The sequence below is a fragment of the Tenrec ecaudatus genome, chromosome 3 (assembly GCF_050624435.1).
Source record: "Tenrec ecaudatus isolate mTenEca1 chromosome 3, mTenEca1.hap1, whole genome shotgun sequence".
NCBI classification, from domain to species: domain Eukaryota; kingdom Metazoa; phylum Chordata; class Mammalia; order Afrosoricida; family Tenrecidae; genus Tenrec; species Tenrec ecaudatus.
This window is the reverse complement of record NC_134532.1, coordinates 179,964,246-179,986,501: the sequence shown is the minus strand read 5'-3', so window position 1 is coordinate 179,986,501 and position 22,256 is coordinate 179,964,246. Positions and strand designations below refer to the sequence as shown.

At 39.6% G+C, this 22,256-nt stretch overlaps 1 protein-coding gene across 1 annotated transcript in view; it reads left to right on the top strand.

The window, feature by feature from the left end:
• The window catches only part of SLC30A9 (solute carrier family 30 member 9), an 85,128-nt gene that overhangs the window by 48,452 nt on the left and 14,420 nt on the right, over positions 1 to 22,256 (top strand). The window contains exons 9-15 of the mRNA XM_075544383.1: positions 3,305 to 3,407; positions 6,065 to 6,120; positions 8,089 to 8,224; positions 9,971 to 10,010; positions 14,133 to 14,204; positions 14,623 to 14,730; positions 18,707 to 18,872. Of these exons, the coding sequence (XP_075400498.1) occupies positions 3,305 to 3,407; positions 6,065 to 6,120; positions 8,089 to 8,224; positions 9,971 to 10,010; positions 14,133 to 14,204; positions 14,623 to 14,730; positions 18,707 to 18,872 (681 nt within the window). The remainder of the gene's footprint in view (positions 1 to 3,304; positions 3,408 to 6,064; positions 6,121 to 8,088; positions 8,225 to 9,970; positions 10,011 to 14,132; positions 14,205 to 14,622; positions 14,731 to 18,706; positions 18,873 to 22,256) is intronic.

The following is a 22,256-nucleotide window of genomic DNA, read 5'->3' as shown; positions in this document are numbered from 1 at the left end:
TGGACAAGACTAATCTAATCAGAGGTGTCGGGTGGAGGCAGAAGCCGCTATTTACTGAGGACTTAGCGTCGTGCTTCTCAACTTGTCGGCCCTTTCATAGGGGTCGCCCGATACATAACAGGAGCAAAATGACAGTTGTGAAGTAGCAACGAAAATAATGTTATGATTGGGGGGGGTCACCACAACATGAGGAACTGTATTAAAGGGTCACAGCCTTTGGAAGGTTGAGAAGCACTGACTTAGTCCAAGGTGAGGAAAAGGGAGACAGCGAGAAGAGGCGGGAATCTGTGTGGAAGGTAGCTGCGGAGGAGGCGAGGAGCAGGGAGTGTGCTGGAGAGGATTTGCACCCTTTCTTCATGTACAAAATGGGGACGCTAACAGTGTATGGTATTTTCCTGTGGAAATTAAGTAAGTAGTATATCGTGGGACGTGACTAGTGTAGTTCCTAGTTTGCTCAGAGTAACATCCAGGGTCTCTTTTTATGGCCCTGGTTTGGTCTAGTTTTGTTCTTTCATTTGCTCTCTGAAGTGAAGATCTCTCCTGAAGTCTTGCTGTACACACTAGACAAAGATCATCACTCCCCACCCAGGACACAGAATTCTTTTTCCTCTTTCAGCTTGCCCTCTTTCTCATAAGGTCTCGAAGTACAGCTAAGTAATTTGCTTACACCTCAAATGCCTCTCCATCTGAACTGTCAATTATATGTGTATCATCTATATTTTTCAAATCTGTACCCTTGTTACCTTTACAGTCATAGGTCATTTAACCAAAATATTAATAATAAGCCATTTAAGACTAAGGATGTATTTTAATTTACTCTGAACAAAATCTAGTATAGTAGTGTGTATAATCAATTCAGTAAATTTTGTTAGAAATTTTTTATATCATTTTATTAGGGGCTCATACAACTCTTATCACAAATCACACATCAGTTGTGTAAAGCACATTTATACATTCATTGCCCTCATGAGTCTCAAAACATTTGCTCTCCACATAAGCCCCTGGTGTCAGCTCCTCATTTTCCCCCTCCCTCCCCACTCCTACCTCTCTCATGAACCCTTGATAATTTATAAATTATTCTTTTGTCATATCTTGCCCTGTCCGACGTTTCCTTTCACCCACTTTTCTGTTGTCCGTCCCCCAGGGAGGAGGTTATAAGTAGATCCTTGGAATCGGTTCCCCCTTTTCATCCCACCCTCCCTCCACCCTCCTAGTCTTGCCACTCACACCACTGGTCCTGAAGGGGTCATCCGCCCTGGATTCCCTGTGTTTCCAGTTCCTATCTGTACCAGTGTGCATCCTCTGGTTTAGCCAGATTTGTAAGGTAGAATTGGGATCATGATAGTGGGGGTGAGGGGAAAGCATTTAGGAACTAGAGGAAAGTTGTATGTTTCATCGTTGCTGCATTGCACCCTGACTGGCTCATCTCCTCCCCGAGACCCTTCTGTAAGGGGATATCCAGTGGCCTACAAATGGACTTCAGGTCTCCACTCCTCATTTCTCCCCTCATACACAATGATATGATTTTTTGTTCTGATGATGCCTGATACCTGACCCCTTGACACCTTGTGATAGCACAAGCTGGTGTGCTTCTTCCATGTGGGCTTTGTTGCCTCTGAGCTAGATGGCCACTTGTTTATCTTCAAGCCTTTAAGACCCCAGACGCTATGTCTTTTAATAGCCGGGCACCATCAGCTTTCTTCACCACATTTGCTTATGCACCCATTTGTCTTCAGCGATTGTTTCATGGTTCAATGATAAGACTTTTTGTTCTTTGGTGTCTGATAACTGATCCCGTTGGCACCTCGTGATCACACAGGCTGGTGTGCTTCCATGTGGGCTTTGTTGCTTCTGAGCTAGATGGCCGCTTGTTTACCTTCAAGCCTTTAAGACCCCAGACACTATATCTTTTGATAGCTGGGCACCATCTACACCACATTTGCTTATGCACCTGCTTTGTCTTCAGTGATTGTGTCAGGAAGGTGAGCATCATAGAATGCCAGTTTAATAGAAGAAAGTATTCTTGCATGGAGGGAGTACTTGAGTGGAGGCCCAATGTCCCTCTGCTACCTTAATACAAAACCTATAAATATATGCACATAGATCTATTTCCCCATCCTCATATGTAAATATATTTACACATGTACATGCCTTTATTTAGACCTCTATAAATGCCGTTTGACTTCTAGCTCTTTCCTCTGTTTCCTTTGGCTTTCCTCTTGTCCCACTATCATGATCAGTCTTCATTTGGGTTTTAGTAATTCCTCTTGGTTACATTACCCTTGATCATGCCCTACCAAGCCTCCTGCATCCTCCTCACCACCAATTTGGATCACTTGTTCCCTTTCCCTGGGTTTGTTGGCATCACTACCTTTCTCCGCCCGCCCCCCCCCCCCCCATGCCCCTCTCCCATTACTCCCCCGGAAGTGTCGATCCCATAGTTTTCTTCTCCAGAGGGTTCATCCAGCCTATCTATTTAGACAGATCTGTGGAGAAAGTAACCTGCACAAAAACAAGACAGAACAAAACCAAGCAACAATATACAACAAAACAACAACAACAAACCAATAACAAAAGAACAAAACAAAACACAACAAGAAAGAGAAGCTTGTAGTTAGGTTCAAGGACTGTTTGTTGGCCTTTAGAAGTGTTTTGCAGTCCAGTCTGTTGGGGCACCACGCCCTGGCCCCAAAGTCCACCTTCAGCATTCCCTGGGGACCTCGCTGTTCTGTTCCCTTGCTGTTCTGTTGCACCCCTTAATGTTTAGCCTTGGTGTGGCGGCATCAGCTCGGGCACAGCTCCCACAGTGTGCCTCCACTATTGTCCCCTGTAGGGCTTTCTGTAAGTGAGGGATGTTGTGTTTCACAGTGAGGCTGGCCATGTGGTCCTTTCTGTGGACTGACTGCTCTAATCGGAAACATCGTCCTCAAGGCCTGGTGGGCCATGATGTGCTGCACTCTCTCTCCCCCTTCATCTGCTCCCGTGTGCTCCGATCAGATATGTCCCTCTCCCGGAGCTGCATATTCAGTGCCATCCTTTGAAATAAATTCTTCTGGGGAGAGGGGCAGGTGTCCACATAGTAGTTGGGATTGGGGCCGGCCCTTTAGAACTCTCCACTGGTTCCCTACTCCATGCCGGCATGTTGCATTCACATCTTGGAGCCCTGGGTTGAAGTCTGGTCCTCTTTCCCTGTGGAGATATAAACAATACCCGCCCCTTGGGTGCATTAGTGCCCTGTGCCCCCGCTTTGGTGGAAATTTTTTTATCAGTGCCTACACTAAATTGTTTTTGCTTTCTCTCCTAGCAATGGATTAAACTGCTTCTTTAAATTTCTTGCCTGGGTTTACACTGGTTCAGCAAGTATGTTCTCAGAAGCTATACATTCATTATCTGACACGTGTAATCAGGTGAGAGCTTGTCCAGGCTTTTAAAAATATTAATGTTAAATTAAAATGTTAAAGTTTTCATCCAAAAATTGGTCTTTTAAAAACAGAGTAATGCCTAGAGTTGGTTTATGGAAACAAATGAAAATTATTTAATTTTGAGTAGTGCAATGTACAGAAATATGATTATAGTACATTAAAGGGAGATTATAATTAGGCTCTAAGAACTTCCAGCAATGGAAGGTGAAGTGTAGGATTATCGGCCACTGGTTTGGACAGAGGCTTTTGTACAAAACATTCTTGTCTGAGGTAGAAATATAGACAATGAATTCAAGTTTTTGAGTAAGCATTAAATAGTCACATGGACTTATGCATTAAAACGCTTCCACATTAGACTGATCGCTTGGATTGCTTTATTTGAATTTGCAGATGAAGACATTAAAATAACCTTAACTACCCCCCACCCCCTTTGACCTAATTCAAAGAAGCCCTGGTGGTGTAGTGGTAATGAATTGTGCTGCGATTCACAAGGTTGGCAGTTTGAAACTACCAGCAGCTCGTTGGGAGAAAGTTGGGGCTTTTCTACTCCTGTAAACAGTTACAGTCTGTAGACTGTAGACCCACAGGGCCAGTTCTACCCTCTTCTATAAGGTCGCTGTGAGTCAGGCTTTGTTCAGTTACAGTGAGTTAAATGACCTAATTAGTGAATACTAGAAACCCCAGTCTTTTTAATCTTAAAAATTTCTGCTTGGTTACTTTAAAATTTAAAGAGTGTGGTATATAAGTTTATTTAGACTTCTGTTATGTAAGAACACATTTGGGACAAATTACAATAAAAGACATAATAAGCATGTTAAGAATATTTAAAACCAGGTTAAAAAATAATTGAAAATGTTAAGGCTAACTCACTGTCAAACAGATGAGATTTTTTTGTTAAGGGAAAAGAAGCATTTGACATTAGTATTACTGGTGTTTACTTGAGTTTAATTTTCGTGTTCAAATAATTGATGCATAGTCAAACCAGGCCCGTTGTCACTTAGTCAATTCTGACTCTTAGTGACCGTGTAGGAGAGAGTAAAACTGCCCCACAGGGTTTCCACGGCAGTGCTTTCTACGGAAGCAGACTGCCTCGTCTTTCTCTTGTAGAGTGGCGGGGTGGGGGTGGGGGTGGAACCCCTGGTCTTTCAGGTGGCATCATCGGTGTGCTGTCGGTATAACATTTTCCCAGTCAGTGGTGGTGGGTGGGAAAGAGCGAGTGGAAAGAGAGAGAAAACCCATGATCTCTAATTTGTTGAAAGCTTAACTGAACATAGATAAATTGAAATGCAGAAATGTTTGTGCATCGGAGGCGTTTACTAGTTTTCATATCCAGAAGAACCAATTGGCATCAAGACAATTCAGACTCACAGCAACTTTCTAGGCTAGACTTGCCCCTGAATTCGAGGGAGGAGTACTGCTAGGAGCAGGCACACTAATACCGAGAGCTTCCTGTGGACAACTCTTGCCAAGGACAAAATGGGAAATTTAAACGGGAAAAAACGTGGAAATTTGGAAGCAAGAAAGGAGGAAAGATCGAAACGAAGGAGCGAAATGGTAATACTGCGAATTCCCCCTTTCTGTCCCCTCCCTTTCGCAGTCCAGCTACTTCCTTTCACACCGCCTGTCCTGCCTGACGTGGTGTATTGTTTAGGAGACACTTTCAAAAGTTTTCCCACGAACTTTAAAAAGTAAAATGAGTTTTGCATTTTACTACAAATGTATGTGCCCATACTCATTATACACTCTTTTGTTTAGTTTTTAAATTTTCACTTTATTTCCAAGAGGGGACTTCAGAAAATTCGAGGAACCATTTCATTATCTTTTAATTCCATTCCCCCCAAGCTTTTTGAAGACCTCTTGTGCAGCTAGCTAATGCATGTTGGTCTTTTCTGGGGAAACCAGACATTACAGACTCTCCTCGTGGAGTTCCCTCTGAAGTGTAACCCAAAATGAGTTATCCCAGGTCTTTTCTGGTACTTTGCCTTGCATTTCTAAAAACTACAGAATTTAGACTTTTTAAGATAAATTATTCTGTAATTTAAGTTACTCTTTCTTCTTAAAAGCAGGCTAGCAGAGAGAGATATGTCCAAACATTATTTTCACTGCTTTTAAAGAATGTATGGGTTCGCTTTGCCATTACTGCATAGACTCAAGTCTAAGCCAACCTGAATATCAGCCGAGGCACCTAATTTTACCACAAACACTGCATTTAAAATGTGCTGGAAAAAACTCAGCTTATACATGAGTATATAGGGTATTTATTTTTGCCATTCTTCAGTAAATAGATGCTTAGGTCACTTCCAGGTGACGTAGTAGGGTAAGCATTGAGCATCAGTGGCAAGGTCCACAGTTAAAATCTGTCAGCTGCTCTGAAAGATGATGCAGTTGTCTGCTCCTGTAAAGAGTTTACAGTCTCCAAAACCCTGGGGGGGATGGCCCAGTTCTGCATTCCTGTGGGAATGGACTCGAGGGTGGCGGGCAGGCTGCTCAGGGGTTTCATCATTACTTGTGATAAGTAGTTGTGAGGCCATTGCATATGTCTGTGTCGGAAGTTTCTATGGCCTTGTCACGCTGCACCCTGCACATTGGCTTTGCCGTGTTACGTCCCTCCTCTTGTTAATGCTAACCTTTCCTCTTCACAGGGCTTGTTAGCATTGGGCATCAGTAAGTCTGTTCAAACACCGGATCCTACTCATCCGTAAGAATATTACCTTGATTTGTTTGTATTTGTTTTGGCCGCAAGTCATTGAACTGAAAGCATCTTTCAGAAATTTCCTGTAGTTACGTTACATACCTGCAGTTTGTATTAAAAGATTTGGTCATTCCTTCTGTAGTATCTAAAATGCAGGACTCACCACTGTGCCAAAGTAGATTCAGGGTATAATATGAAAATGGAATTTAACTTATTTTTATGCTTACAACAGCGTGGAGATTTTGCCTTTTCACAATTGATAATTAACCATAAGCTATGCATTTTTTATCTTCAAGTTTTGTTTAAGAATAAAGGAGGCATACTTTACATTTAGATGAATAGGCCACCCAAAAGTATTGGGGATAATGTAGAAACCTGTGTTTATTTTAATCCTTCTTTTGTGATTTGGAAATAGCATTCTGTTAATATTTCAAAATTATCTATTTCAACTATATATACATTTTAGAATATATTGCTTTGAACTGTATCAGTTAAAGACAAAGATTTCTTTGTTGCTTCTTCAAGCACACCAGCCACAATTTTGAATCTCACATGAACAGTTTTGAAAAAACTTTAGTAAGAGAATTTGATTTGGTATTTTCATATAATACATTTGATCATTCTTTGTGTTTTTAAAGTATTAACTATAAAAGAACCGATCTCTATGCTTTATAGATGCCTATTATTACTTGAATAAAAAGTTCTGTTTTATTTATAAAAAGCATTCTGAAAGTCTTGTAACTACAAAACGCTGTTATAGAGAACTGCTCTAGAATTATTAAATAATTATGAATTATATTTTTTCTATATAAAAATGTTATTGAACAAATTCATATGCCAAAGACTTAAATGAGAATTTAAAATTTCAGCTTATGAAGATTTATTCTCAAGGTATTTTTCAGCAACGTATATTGGTGTTTTCTAGAATTTTCTGTAATGCGGAAGTATTCTGTATTTGTTCTGTCCTATATTTTAATCATATTAGTGGCTGTTGAAATACTTGGAATGATGTCAGTGTGATCAAAGAACTAAAATTTTAATTTTCTTTAAAAGCAAATATTTCTAAATGAAACTCCTAGCACATCACCAATATATAAAGTTACACTTCTCTGTGACAAATTATATCTTTCAAAAAGAATTTAAAATAACACTTTAAATTAAGGATTTGTGTAAATGTGCATCTACCAGAAGGTGCTGTAGAGGTTTGTGAAGGAAGTTTTAAAGGAAAATTTTAAAGTATATTACTAATGAATGATTCTTTGCCTTCTATGTAACGAAGGGTTTTTAAATTGCTCTAATAGTTAATATTTTATTGATGTTTGCAGTAGCACAAGGAATGTTCCTATTGGCCAAAGGTGATGAAAAAATAGCTTAAGTTTTTACAATGAAATTGGAAAGAAAAACAAACCCAACTCAGCCATTGAAAAACAGATGAGAGAACCAAAGCTTTTAGTCGTAGTAATATGGATAGTTGCTATAAGCGAAATTGTTCAGAAAAAGCCATAAATAATCTCGCATCAGATTAGAGGTAATATGTCATAGATAGATTGTACATAAAGACAAAAAAACCAAACCCACAAAACCGAATCTGCATTACATGCTAATTTGCATGCTACCCTGTTCTGTTCATTAAACATCCAAATGCATTTAAAACACCAGGTCAAATTTCATCAGCATCTGTTGTACGGGATAATAAAGTAGTACTACTGAATCAAAATAGACTGTGTAAAAGGGTTAAAAAATACCTGAACTGATTGTTACTTACTTTGTAATTTCAAAGATCTTGCGACTTTATTCACTATGAATTTTGTTTTATTCTATATATTTTATTATATTTGACACAGATGTTATTTTAATCAGAAGTGAACCTATAGTATCTAGATATTCGAAGATTATTTTATGTGTTTTATTGGAATAACTTTTGAAAACAATCCATTTCTATTTCTTAAAACTGTATTATCTTTTTATTTTTAGATACGGCTTTATGAATATGCGATATATTGCTTCACTAATTAGTGGTGTTGGTATTTTCATGATGGGTGCAGGATTATCTTGGTACCATGGAATTATGGGATTGCTTAATCCTCAACCTATGGAATCTCTTTTATGGGTAATCCTGTTTTTTGTTTTTTACTCTTAGTTTTGAAGTATGGTCATGCACTGCATAACATCTGTTAGGACAATATCTGGCCACATATACATCTGTGGACCCAACTCCTGTAAAGACTAGTATATTAAAAATTTGAGGTACATACAGTAATAGGTTCATAATAATACGTTCAACTTTGCCATATATATCAAAGCATTACTATTGGATTCCTATTTTTAAGATGTTTTAGTGTATAGTGTTACTTTAATTATGCATAGAAAGATACTCTGTACTAAACCAAAACCCTTGACTAACTGATGGTAGATACAAACTGCCTAACTGTTTCAACTTAAATTCAACTGAAAGAGAGGCATAGAAATGGACTTGTTTACATTCTGGAGACTGCCTGTATGTAATACAGTATTCAAGTAATGGCCAGATCACATAAAGTGGTATTTCTCAGGATGTAACATTAAGTGACATATGACTGTAATATGAAGTAATCAATGGCTTAAGTATAGTAAAATACCTTTGTGATGTTAGTGTTAACGAGTGGCCTAACATAATATTTTTTTGATTGGGGATTTACGGTTATGTATTTGTTGTTTTGTTTTTAGAACATGAGTGGGTGTGATTTCTAAATCTGCTCTGTACATACAATCAATGAAGCTTTGCTTCTTCTTTAAAAATTGCCAGAAATCAGATTTAGGGCCCATCCTAATCCAATGGGACTTCAATTATATCTGCAAATTCCCAAATACGGGCAACTTCTTAAATTCAAGTACAGATGACGGTTGGAAGGGTAGTTTACATCCCACCACCGTCTACCTTCTGGCTACCCAAAGTTCATACCCTTCTCAAGTTCCATGATATACTTATTCATCCTGTCCCAACATTCCCCAAAGGCTTTGCCTATTCCATCACTGTCAGTCCAGAGAATTTCATCTAAGTGGTGTGTGGATAGGTATGATCTCTCAGGGGCAAAACACTTTTCTATCTGCTGCCTCTTGAAACCAGAATGCAAGTTATATACTTCCAAAACACAGTGGTGAGTCAGGCGTAGGGATAGGTATTCCTATTTCAAAAGGCGGGGTGGGGGTGGGGGGATGGTGTTTCAGTGGTATCCTCTTTTGGTAACAAAATCTGTATTTTAGGGCGGGATGGGGGTGGGAGGGCAGCTGCCTTAAGACACAACAGAAACCTTGTGGCTTAAAAACAGCAGCAATCTAGTTTCTCAGAGTTCTGAAGGCTAGAGATCCAAAGTTAGGTTAGAGGTGTAGGCATGGGAGTGCTCCCTCCGAAACCTCTAGGGAAGAATCCTTCCGTATCTCTTCTTGCCTTTTGGTTGTTTGCAGCATTCTTTCGCTTGTAGCCGTAGTACTCATCCCTGCCTCCGCCTTCACGTGGCCTCATGCCCATGTCTCCTCTGTGTCAGTGTGCCCATTCAAGGATTCCAATTATATTAATTTTAGGATCCACCCTGATCCAATACGGTCATAACTTAAATAATTTTTTTCTGTACAGATCCTATTTTCAAATAAAGTCACATTCTGAGGTTCTGGGTGGACCTGCATTTTTTTTAGAACACTTCCACCTACTATCACAGCTATTTCATTGTTATAATTTGAGCTGTTTCCATCAAGAGTCTCATCATCTTGTTGGGATTTTGATATTTGTTTCATTTCACTTATAAAGTTTTATACACAAACAACTGTGTTTTTTAAGTGGAATACTTCATTTATGCTCTATTTTATATTTATTTTGTAGGCATATTGCATTTTAGCAGGATCATTGGTCTCAGAAGGAGGTATGTACAGTCACAAAATACTTATTTTTAATATAGCTCTATGTTTTCATCAGTTCATTTTGATATTTTCCAAGTTCTATTGATTAAAGAAAGTAGTAGAAATAACTAAGTTTGACCTACTGTGTATAATGCATCCTAGTTGTTCTTTTACTGAATGAGGGCAAGGGGGAAGCTATGTTTTATTCTTGAAAAGCCTATCATAATGCTAACAAAATTTGAAATATGTAAACATCTAACCATTCTTAGTTTTTTTTTAAATTGGGTATTAGTGGCATTCATCAGAAAAAGCCATCTCTTTCTGCAATAAGAATATTTCAAAGGTTTGGAAAGTTTCAGCTATAGCAGAATTGTCAGAGGAAGAGCTAAAGTCATATCTGAAACTACATAATTCATGTATCCACCACTTGTCTGACAGTTTGTCATACTGTGGGGACTTGTATGTTGCTGTGATGCTGGAAGTCACTGGTATTTGAAATGCTGGCAGGGTCACCCGATGTGAACAGGATTCAGCAGGACTTCCAGAACAGACTGTGAAGAAGGAGTCAGCTGCCCACTTTGGAGAAATTAGCCACTGAACTTTATGGATAGTGTTAAAACCTTGTCTGATACTGAAAACCTCATGAATAGAAGCAGAGCACTGGCAGAGATAGTGCCAGAAGATGAGCCCCTTGGGTTGGAAGGCACCCAAACTGTGCCTGAGAAAGAGAGCGGCTGAGTAGGTAGAGTTGACCACGACGCCACGGTGGCGTCAAGCCCACAGGAGGGACCAAAGCCTTTGCTGATGGGGCACGACTCAAAATGAGAAGTCAAAGCTGCAAACATCAATTAATAATTGGAACTTGGATATACAAAGTATGAATCTAGGAAAGTTAGAAGTTGTGAAAAATTAAATGGAAATCTAAAGATTGGTATTCAAGCCATCAGTGAGCTCAAGGGGACTGTTATTGGCCATTTTGAATCAGAAGTCATGGTTTACTATGCTGGGAATAATAGATTCAAGAGGAATGGCCATTCATTGTCCAAAAGGACATTTTAAGATCTATCTTGAAGTACGTTTCTACCTGTGATAGGATAATGCCTGTCTACATACAAGGAAATGCAGTCAGTACAGTTGTCACTCACATTTATGCATCAGCCACCAAAGCTAGTGACAAAAAAATTGAATTCTACCAACATCTTCAGAAATTGATCAAACATGAAATCAAAATGCATGGATAATTATTGATTGGAGAACAAAGTTGGAAACATAGATGAAGGAATGGTGGTTGGAAAATATGGTCTTGGTGATAGAATAAGCTGTAGATTTCATGATGGAATTTTGCAAAACCAAGGACTTATTCATAGCAAGAATATTTTTTCCAACAACACAAAAGGCCCTGTACACCTGGACTTCTGATAGACTACTCAGAAATCAAATTGACTCCCTCTGTGGGAAGAGACAATGAAGAAGCTCAGTATCAGTAGCTAAAACCAGGGCAGGAGTTTGCTGTGTAATAGATTGCTCATCTGTAAATTGAGGTTAAGTTGAAGAAAATTAAAAAGTCCACAGGGGCCAAAATCTATTTCACTGAACTTTCAAGAACATATCAACAGATCTGACATATTGAACACTAATGGCAGAAGACATGAGCTGAGGGATAAGAGCTGAGGCAACATAAATGAAACAAAGCCAGAGGTCATTAAAAAGACTGGGAAAAAAAAGAAAAGATCAAAGTGCATATTAGGAGAGACTCTGAAACTTGTTCTTAAGCATATGCAAGAAATTAATATTTCAAAGAGCTGAACAGAAAATTTCAAAGGGCAGCTTGAGAAGGCAAAGTCAAATATTATAGTGAAATATGAAAAAACTCAAGGTTTAGAAAAACAAAAAGGAAGAACATGCTCAGCATATCTTAAACTGAAAGAACTCAAGGAAAATAGAGGTCTCAAGTTGCAGTATTAAGGCTCTCAGGGCAAAATCCTGAATGATGCAGGAAGCCTGAAAGAAATGAAGCTGGGAAGAACACGAAGCTGGAAAGAGCCTAATAGTTCATCTGTACTGGAATGGATAAAGAAACTTTGGTACATACCCCCAGTGGAATACGATGCAGCCCTGTAAAACAATGATAAAACACTGTATGGCATACATAGACTGTAAGCTTAAACATTATGCTGAGTGGAGTTCTCAGTACAAAAGGACAAAGACTCTGTGAGCCAACAACTATGAGAATAAACACCAGGACAAAGGAAGACTTCTCTCAGGTCATATACTCTTCTAATCTGGTCTCCCAAGCAACGAGGGTAGAGAGCCTGTGTAATGCCTATGAATTATACAAGGAGGTACTCCCTCTCCACCCCCCCCCCCCATAAAACAATAATAAAATCCCCACCGGAATTGCACTGGGTGGAGCAGAGCTTTCATAGTATGTATTTTTACCACTAGGCAAGCATGGAGCAACTTGGTCTGAGTGGGAAGGTTCTCTCTGGTCACAGTGAATTTTTTCGTGAAAGCAGTTTTCACTTGAACCTCATTTTTTTTGTGATGGCTGATTTAAGAGCAGTGTGCTGCTGTGAAATTTTGTTTCCTGCTCAGGAAAAATGCCTCAGAAACTGTTGTGCTGTTGAACACAGTTTACTATGGGGAAAACTCAAGTATGCGAGTGGTTTTCTCATTTCAAAAAAAGTGAAGTGTCGATAGATGACGCCTCTTTCTGGATGTCCGTCAACATCCTGAACAGATGAAAATGTCAACTCATAGTGCATTTGGACTTTGTTCCACCAGGTCAGACCATTAATCAGGCTTCCTGTTTAGAGGTTCTGAAATGATTGCATACCTGTACGGTAAAATAAGCCTGACTTGTGGTAGACGGGTGACTGGTTTTGCCACCACAACAATGCACCTGCTCATGCAGCCATCTCAGTGCACCAGTTTTTGGCAAAAAAACAAGTGTGCCTCTCTTGCCCCATGCACCTTACCTGACTTCTTTGTGACTTCTTTTTGTTTCTGTGAATGAAAAGGGATATGAAAGGACAGTGATTTGACGATGTAGAAGAGGGAAGAAAAATGAGGGAGATGCTCTCAGCTATCCAAACAGATGAATTTGAAAAATGTTCCCTAATGGCATCGCAGATTTGACAAATGTATTCAGTGTAATAGAGAGAGTGCTTTGAAGGTGATAAGATAGTTTTGTAAAAAAAAAATTAATTAATACATAGCTTTGCGGGGTGGGGTAATCCATTTTTGGAGTGGATACCCCTAGAGATTTTTTTTTCTTCAAAGTCGGGTGTTGAATAAGCAGGACGAATCGGTGCGTTTGAACTGTGGTGCTGGTGAAGAATCCTGAAAGCGCCATGGGCAGTCTCGTCTGCCCTGGCAGAACCAAGGCCTGAGTGCTTTAGAGCAAGGATGTCAAGACTGTCTCACGTTCTCTGGACATGTTATCAGGAAAGACTGTTCCCTGGAGAAGGACCTCATGCTTGGTAAAGTGGAGGAGCAGCGAAAGAGGAAGGCCCTCGAGATGGACTGACCCAGTGGCTGCAGCAATGAGCTCAAGCGTAAGAACAGTTATGAAGGTGGCGCTGGACCACGCAGTAGTTCATGCTGCTGGCCATAGGATTGCTACAAGTCCGCGCTGACTGGAAGGCGCCCAGCAAGAAGAGCAATTCATTTCTATACTTACAGTACCGGGGGCTTCAAAAGTTCATAGAACAATTCCATTGTCTTTTCATTCTATTTTTCAACATACTTTTTCAACCCCCCTAGCATATTTAGTCCTGAAACATTATGATTTTGTAAACATTATTACCTTTTATGTATAGTTTGCTTTTGTGTTTGAAAGCTTATAAAATGATAATAACACGACTTGTATTAAAATGTTGGGTGGATCAAAGGAGAATGTGCTGAGTAGGATACCTGCCACATGGTACCTGCTCAATAAATGATAACTGTAGTTGTAACTAGACTAAAATTATTATGGTTTAGAAATATGAGGTCATGTAATGATTATGTTTATTTAATAACAGATATCTTTATTGGCTATCCTGGCATTAAAATGCTGTGATTATTTATCTTTTGAGATGCTCTCTTTAAAAGTCTGGAGGCATGAAGTCTCGACACTGCTGATAGGAATGCTTTTCTTTCAGCAACGCTTCTTGTTGCTGTAAATGAACTTCGTCGGAGTGCTCAGGCCAAAGGAATGTCATTTTATAAGTATGGTATGTATTTTCAAAGCCAGGTACATTATTTCATCTTTTTGCTCAAAATTTCCCCATGCTATTTGTTTGTTCCTTACAGATAAATGTGCAAAATATACTGAAATGTCATCTTTAAGTGTTTTATGTGTGCACCACTTCTTTTAAAAACATAGCTCTAAAATGTGAGCATAACTACCTTTATATTTGGATTTGATTTAAATGTCTCTGTTGCTTATATAACTTAAGAAAGTGATTTTTAAGTATCGACAGTTAAGCCAAAATTTTTATGTTGAAATAATTTTATATCATGCTCTCATGTATTTATTAATTTATATTTTTCCTTAAAATCTCTACCTAATAAAATGTCACTCAATAATGTCCAGTGAAGATTTCAAGTGCTTTCTTTTTCTTGCTCCTTCCTTTTGTTCCCACAATTAAGTAATGGAAAGTCGGGATCCCAGTACTAATGTTATATTACTGGAAGACACTGCAGCAGTCTTGGGAGTGACAATAGCAGCCACTTGCATGGGTCTTACTTCTATAACAGGTAAATAATTTTGTACGTTACTGGTGATTTATGTCTGCTACTTGCTTTACCTCCAAGTAGGGATTTGCTTTTATAGCACAGAACTGTTTTATACTAATAGATTAGTAAATGGCAATTCCATAATAACTGTTTGTTTAACACAGTTGGTCAATTACTATTTTAATTATTTGTACACCTTTAAAAACTAGAATTAGAGAAGGTTAGTAGCGTATTTAAATTGTAATCTAATTGTTTCTAGCTGTGACTTAGGTTATGGAACCACTTAGGACTTTAAGTTCTTCACCTATAAAAGTTTGGATAATATTTACCCTGTCACCCCACAGGCTTATTAACATTAACATTTGAGGAAGAGCTTTCATAAAATCCAAAGTTCTGAGGTAAATAGATAGTGTGGCTCTTAGTACTTTTTCTACTGTCAGTGACAGGACCAGTAGCGCTTGTCCCCCACTTTCCTCAGCCTTTTAATGGGCCCCAGCTTCACCTTGAAGGACAGTGCAATACAGATAAAGGAGAATAACAACAAAATATTTTTAGGTGTTAACATTTCAGCTAGTAATAATTTGTATGTTTATAAAAGTTGTGTTTTCATTGCAAATATTCATTGAAATCTGCCGGGAGAATTTTCTAGGACAAAAATACAATGTACTATAGAAATATTTTGTTTCTGAGTTGGGAATTCTCTTGGAATGGAATTCCTTTCCACCCTTACCCACTTGTCCTTGTATGTCTATCATAATTCGAGGTGATGAGCATCTACAGTTTTGCATTGTTTCCTAAAATAGTCTGAAATATGAATAGCTCTTTCTCATTTTGAATGCACATAATAAGAATAAACTAAGTTAGTCCAGTGTTAACTGTGATCTGAAATATTTCCATGCATGCCAACTTTTTGGAGATGATATTTTTACATAATATATTAGTTAAATCAAACATAAACATTTTGTATGTTATGAAAGTTTCACGAGAATGAAAAATTGCCTGATATTGTGTTAATCAATAAAGTATTTTATAATGGACGGGTTTTTTTCCAACTGATATTTTCTATGATTCTGTAGAATCGTTATTTGTACATATGAATAATTTAAAAATTTTTTAAAACCCTGTAAATTTGGGGTTTTGTATTTGATTTTGAACTTTACATATACAAATCTAGTAAATTACCGTAGGTTGTAAAAGAGGATCAGTTTTTAACATTTTAGTACAGTGACATCAGTTTACTTTTTACAGTTTTGACTAAGCTGATAAAAATGTAGAATACCATTAGAGACTTTTAGATACATTTTATTTTACATCAAGAGTTAATAGTGATGAAATCTCGTGTTTGGTTTGAAAAGACTGCTCCAGTCATTTAAGGCCCTTCAGTGTCTAGTTAACTTCAGAGATTTAAAATCTCATATTTGCTGGTGCCTGTTCTCTGCATATTACCTATATTTTCATAGATCATAAACCTGTCCTTTTCATTTCCTCCTGGGGCAGAATTAAGTCCTAATAACCCAAGACAAATGACTGAAACAGTGTCACCTGGAGGCTAGGGACTCGACAGCTGTGAGGCCCCACCTCCAGAATTTCTGATGCAGACTGCCCAGGACAAGGGTTGGCCACCTTTTGAGATGAAAGAGCCAATCTTGTCCCTCACAACAATTTAAAAATTATTCAAAAGCCATAAATACAATTTTACAAATGAATGACATCACCATTTTCTGAATAATACCCTTAAATGTTTCGGTCTTACTTCAGAGCTACATGTACATACTGAAAGACGCATCAGGCCTGAGAGTTGCAGTTTGCCCACCCCGCTCTAAGGTGAGGCTTAAGGATTTGCATTTTTACCAATCCTCAGGTGATACTGATCCAGGGACTCTTAATTGGAGAACCACTGTGCTGAGGCACACATTGTATCTCGTGACTTAATGTGTCTCCTTTGCATTTAGATTAATATTAGCCATTTATTGTCCTCAATTGAATAAGAATAAAGGATCACTCGTACCATTTTCTACAGCACTTAAGTTTCTTATAGAAACTTCTGGTAGGAATAATGCAGAAAAGTGGGTTCGTTGTTTCACATTTTTACCTCTGTGAGTATTTTGTCACCCTGGGATAGGAAAAATGCTACTGATATCTGTTAGAATAAATAGATATTTTATAATACTCTTGGTGAGTAAATGGTGTCTTTAAAGGTTCTTAATTTTGTACTTAGCTGTTCCCCTCAAGGTTGGAGGTTTGCACACATCTATAACACCACAGAAGAACGTCCTGGTGATGTTCTGTCATACGTTTTAAAGCCAAGAGAACTCTGGTGTAGTGTTAGAGTACAGAACTGTCCGTGCTGGGAGTCAGTATCTAGCCCGTGACCGTCAGATCGGCTCTCTGGTGTTTGTGTGTCTAATCTGAAAATCCACCCTTAACTCTCAGATTGTCAGACTGTAGCGGCACAGTGGTTGCTGTGATGTGCCCTGGCGCTTCAAATACAAGCAGCAGCATCCATGGTGGGCAGGTTCCAGTGGGCGTTCTGCATTAAGAAAGACTAGGAAGAAGGACCTGGCAATTTCTTGTAAAAAATGACCTTCTGTGAAAACCATATGAATAGCAGAGGAACATTGTCTGAGGTAGGGTTGGAAAGGAGCCCTGCAAGTCGGAGGACATTCAAAATACAGCTAAAGGAAGAGCTGTCTTCTCAAATCAGAGTCGACCCTAACGATGTGGATGAAGTCCAACTTTCAGGATCTTCATTTGCTGATCTGATACTATTCCAAACAGGAAAAGAAGACTTGTAAACATTCATTAATAGTTGGAATATAGAATGTCTGAAATATGAAACCTGTAAGATTGAAGTAAAGAAGAAAAAAATGTGTAAAGATTAATATCATAAATTTAGTGAGCTGAAATGGACTCACGTTGGCCAATTCGATGGTCTTATAGTCTGTGTTACCTGTTATGAAAGTGGGAGAACAGTGTCACATGCATTAATACACACACACCTGTAAATATTTCAAGATCTAGCCAGTGTTGTCGTGATTGTTTAATATCCATAGTCATACAGAACAGACAGTGTAGGAATGGGGCGGGTGGTTTTAACTCCGGCAGGAGACTCACCAGTCCAAGGCTGATTCTTCAGAGGCAGAGGTTGGAGATGCCTCCACCCCACAATCTTCTTTACTGTATTCTGACAGCATCCCTTCCTCCCACCACACTGTACTTCTCTGCTGGGTTTGATAATCCATTGTAATGGCCATACAGAATCGAGATACTCATCATCATGGGATTGATTAGAGAAGCTAACATGTTACATGTCAGGATCAGAAATAGTCAGACTCTCTCAGTTCTCTACTCGTGATACTCTCTTCGCTAGGCCTCAGTCCTTTAGCCACACGATCCCTTGGCCTCTGCTCTGTAAGTATTACGAAGCTCATCGTTCTGCTGCAAAATGCCCAAAAAGCACCCTACACTGCAAGCCAGCTTCCCGCCAGGAGGCACTCAGCTCTGCGTCTTCATTCCGTGGACTGAATCTGTTGTACACGCAGGCATCTGTGTAGGAACTTGCATAACTGAATAAAACAACAGAATTGCTGTGTTGAGGGTACTGTATGTGGTGTGGTGCATCCTGGGGGAATGATTATGTTAAACGTTCGTCTCTTTGGACTTCTGACTTAGTAAGCCTTATAAAGGTGTAATGTGTGGAATCAGGTCACTTTCAAGTGAATATGGTTTCCATGCCTAGCCTAGCCTATGAGAATTTGTTAGGTCATATGTGTCTTACATCATGTCATCTAGCAAAAATTTATAAGCATGCAATGATTTAGCATGTATTTCATTAGAGTAAAAACACCACATCTACAAAATCTTAAGAATAAAAAATAATTTGCTAAAGGAATTAAGAATTAATTTCAAGTCCCTGATTATTAGTTCTCTTTGTTTACAGAGTTCATGGTGACAATATGAAGTGCTACTGTACTAATTTCAGTTTTGCCTTTTTCAGGCAATCCTGTCTATGACAGCCTCGGCTCTCTGGGTGTGGGCACGTTATTAGGTGTGGTCTCAGCATTCCTTATCTACACCAACACAGAGGCACTGTTAGGACGGTCCATCCAGGCAGAACAAGTACAGAAGCTCACTGAGCTCCTGGAGAACGACCCATCTGTAAGGTCAGCTTACGACGGTTTATAAGAACATATTCAGAAATAGAAATGTGATTATCAAACATTGAGGAAATGACTATAGGAGATCCAAATGAGACATCTGACTTGTAATGATTAAAATCTTGTCCATTGGTCCCCTCACTGATGCGCTTTGGGCTGGATCTGGTTTTCATATTGGGGTTTATCTCTGATGTATTTTGTCATTGTGGGTAGCCCTCTTCAATTGTTGTTAAGCTTTTCTGTTTATAAAACCCAGGACTGATGAACTTACAGAGTCAGCAAGTAGAATAAGGATACCTGGGAGGGGGTGGTGGTGGTGTGTGTGGGTGTGCACGGGGGGTGGGGGGAGGGCGAGGGGTAAACCGGAGCTGATAGGAAAGGAGTTCCAGGAGGAAGAGAGTGTTCTGAAACGGACTGTGGTAGCGATTGTACAACACTGCCCGATGTGATTGAACTGTGGGATGGTTTGCCTTCTGTAAGAGCGCCCAGTAAAATGCGTGTGGAAAAAATATATGTAAGAAAATGACAGACATGAATGAGAAATTAAAAATAAAAAGTAGAAATGCTTGTTAAATCCTTTCAACAAAGATTTTTTACTGGTGGTGTCGCAGTCACAAGTTGGCCTGCTAACCATAAGGCTAGCAGTTCGAAACCACCAGCTGCTCCTTGGGAGAAAGATGGAGCTTTCACATTAGGTAAAAGCTTTTTATACCTGGAAAGAGGCACAGTCTTGGGAATTCACGCTGGCAGTTTTACCCTGCTCGACAGAGTCACTATGAGTTAGACTCTATTTGATGGCAGTGAAGAGTTTGAGAATCCTTGCAACTTTTTTTTTTTTACTGTGAATTAAGTGAAAGTTTACAGAGTAGATCATAGTTTTACATTCAACAAGTCATACACATTTGGGATCACTCATCCCTGGCAGTTTCCTCAGTGCACCATAGCTTACCTCATTCCTTCCACACTCAGCAGTTCTCACCTGTTCTGATTCATTTTGTCCCTGACAGTCCCCTCCTGCACCCTTGCCACTTTCACTTCCTCCATGTGGCCCTTATCAATTCATCCTCCTTTCCTAGCCCTCTGGACTTTATCATGGTGAAGTTGTCCCTTCGATGTTAAATGATGGATTATTCTAACATGAAAATGGATTTAATTCCAGGCATGAATGGTCAGAATCTTGGGAGTAGCACCAGTTTCTATCTGACCAGTTTCTGGTCTCTTAGGATTTTCAGTTCTGTTCCATATTCTTCTCCCACTTTATCTCTAACCTTCTAATGTGATACTTTTCAGAGCAGTTGGTAGTGGTAGGCCCATACCATGTAGGTCTTTTGCTCTCAGGATTTGGAAATTAGTCTTGAAGTAGGCCATTAGTCCACTGGGCTAATGGTTTCCATGTATTTAAAAAATTTTCCCCATCTTTTTTGTTCTGACGAGGGAGAAACTAAGGGTGTCACATTTAATGGCTCCTCACAAACATTTAAGACCCCAGTCGCTTGTTCCTCGGCAAATATTCCTTCATAACCTTGTGGTTGCTTGATGGATTGTCTTTAATGCATTTTGTGTTGTGCATTAGGTGAGGGCAAAACTTTGAAAATCTGTTATTCTTTCAGAATTTCAGTTCTAAAAGGAAGTAAATGTATTCAGGGAACTTCTTGAGTGTTCTCTTAAAGTTTTGTATATTTAAAAATTGTAAAGAACGAAGAGCAGTTAGATGATCGGTAATTAGGGGCCCTGGTCCTGTGAAGCTTTGTGAAGTTGCTAGTGAGCCCAAACCCGCTCACTGGCAGTGTTTGGAAAAGTAGAGGGCAAAGAGAAATATGCTCAACGAGATGGATCGACACGGTGGCTGCACCAGTGGGCTCACACACACGGACATTTGGAGGATGGCCGAGGACCTTGTGATGTTTCATTCTGCTGTCATTGTGTGTTAGAATCTCTTACACCCAATTTCAGTCTCTGTTAGTGCATGTCATGCATAACCAAGGAAACCTTATATCTAGTTACCGATGCTGCATGGGTTTCAGTGAGCTTCCAAATTAATACAGACTAGAAGGGAAGACCTGGTGGTGTCTACTTGTATTGGGTTCTGTCTCAAACAGTATTCTCTGCATGTAGAGTTCTTTCAGGGCCGCTAACAAACACTCAAAGGGCATGCCGCTCTACTGGAAGCCTCAACCCAAAGGCAAGCAGCTACAGCTTTGTGGGTCAGCAAGTCCAGCTCCCCCAATAAGTGTCCAGAGGCACTCCACTCCACAAGCCAGACTCCTGCCCAAAGGCATTTGGCTTTACTTGCTCTGTGGGTTAGGAAGTCCACCACTCTTTTTCATGCGCCAGCTCCTGGTTCTGCTGTTGATGCTGCTCTGGTGCCACAGTGGTCTTCAGGATGCAGGAGGGTTATTGTCTAAGGGGCTCCATGTCCAGAGCCTGGCTCTTCTCTCTTGCTGGCCGTGAGATTCCCCTCTGCTGCTTCTCATAGGGCTAATTTATATGCAGCAGGATGGCAATCACAGTGTATCTTGTTAGCAGTTACTTACAGGCGAGTCCCATCTGGGTGTTCCCCCATCTTCTTTGGTGGGAGTTAAAGACTTTGGTGAGCAAAACCATATGAAATAACTCACTGCCCCTACTACTTGTGAAAAGTCAGCTAGCGATCCAATCTCATGTGTGGGGAGGGCACGAGTCAGGGCTCATTAGAGGCAATGAGCAATAGCATAAAAGATTTGCATATACAAAGAGACCTCCACAATGGTGGGGAAAGATTCCATTACCTTTCTGCATTTTTTTCAAACTTTTGGAAGCACTTTTATATATTTATTATGTACATTAAAAAAATTTTCAAATTAAAGATGCATTTTTTCTGTTATAATTAAAATCTTTAAATGAAATATTTTTAAAGTAGCTGTACATTTATTAGCAAATCAGTCTCCAGTTGCCTTTCATTACAGTCTTTAAAGTTCAGCACCCTTCCAGTTGAACTTCACCAGTTGCCAATAAAAGAAGTTTCCATGGGTAAGATTTGCAGCTTGTTCTTTGTCCGTGTCCGTCTGTCAGCACAGTGAAGTGTTCTGAGAAGAATTATCATTCTTCTCAAGGTGATCCATAGTTTTTAGACCCACACAGTCGAATGCCTTTGCGCAGTCAATAAAACACAAGGAGACATCCTTCTGGTTGTGTCTGCTTTCAGCCGGGATCCACCTGATGTCAACAATGCTAGCCTCCTTCCAAGCTCTCTTCTGAGTATGCCTTCACTTTCTGGCAGCTCCCTGGTGATGTTCTGCTGCAGCAATTTCAGTTAAAATTTGCCTGCGTGTGATAATGGCGATATGCTTGATAATCCCGGTGTCCTTTGCCAGGGCACACGTATGGAGCTTTCCCGGTGGGCTGACCAGG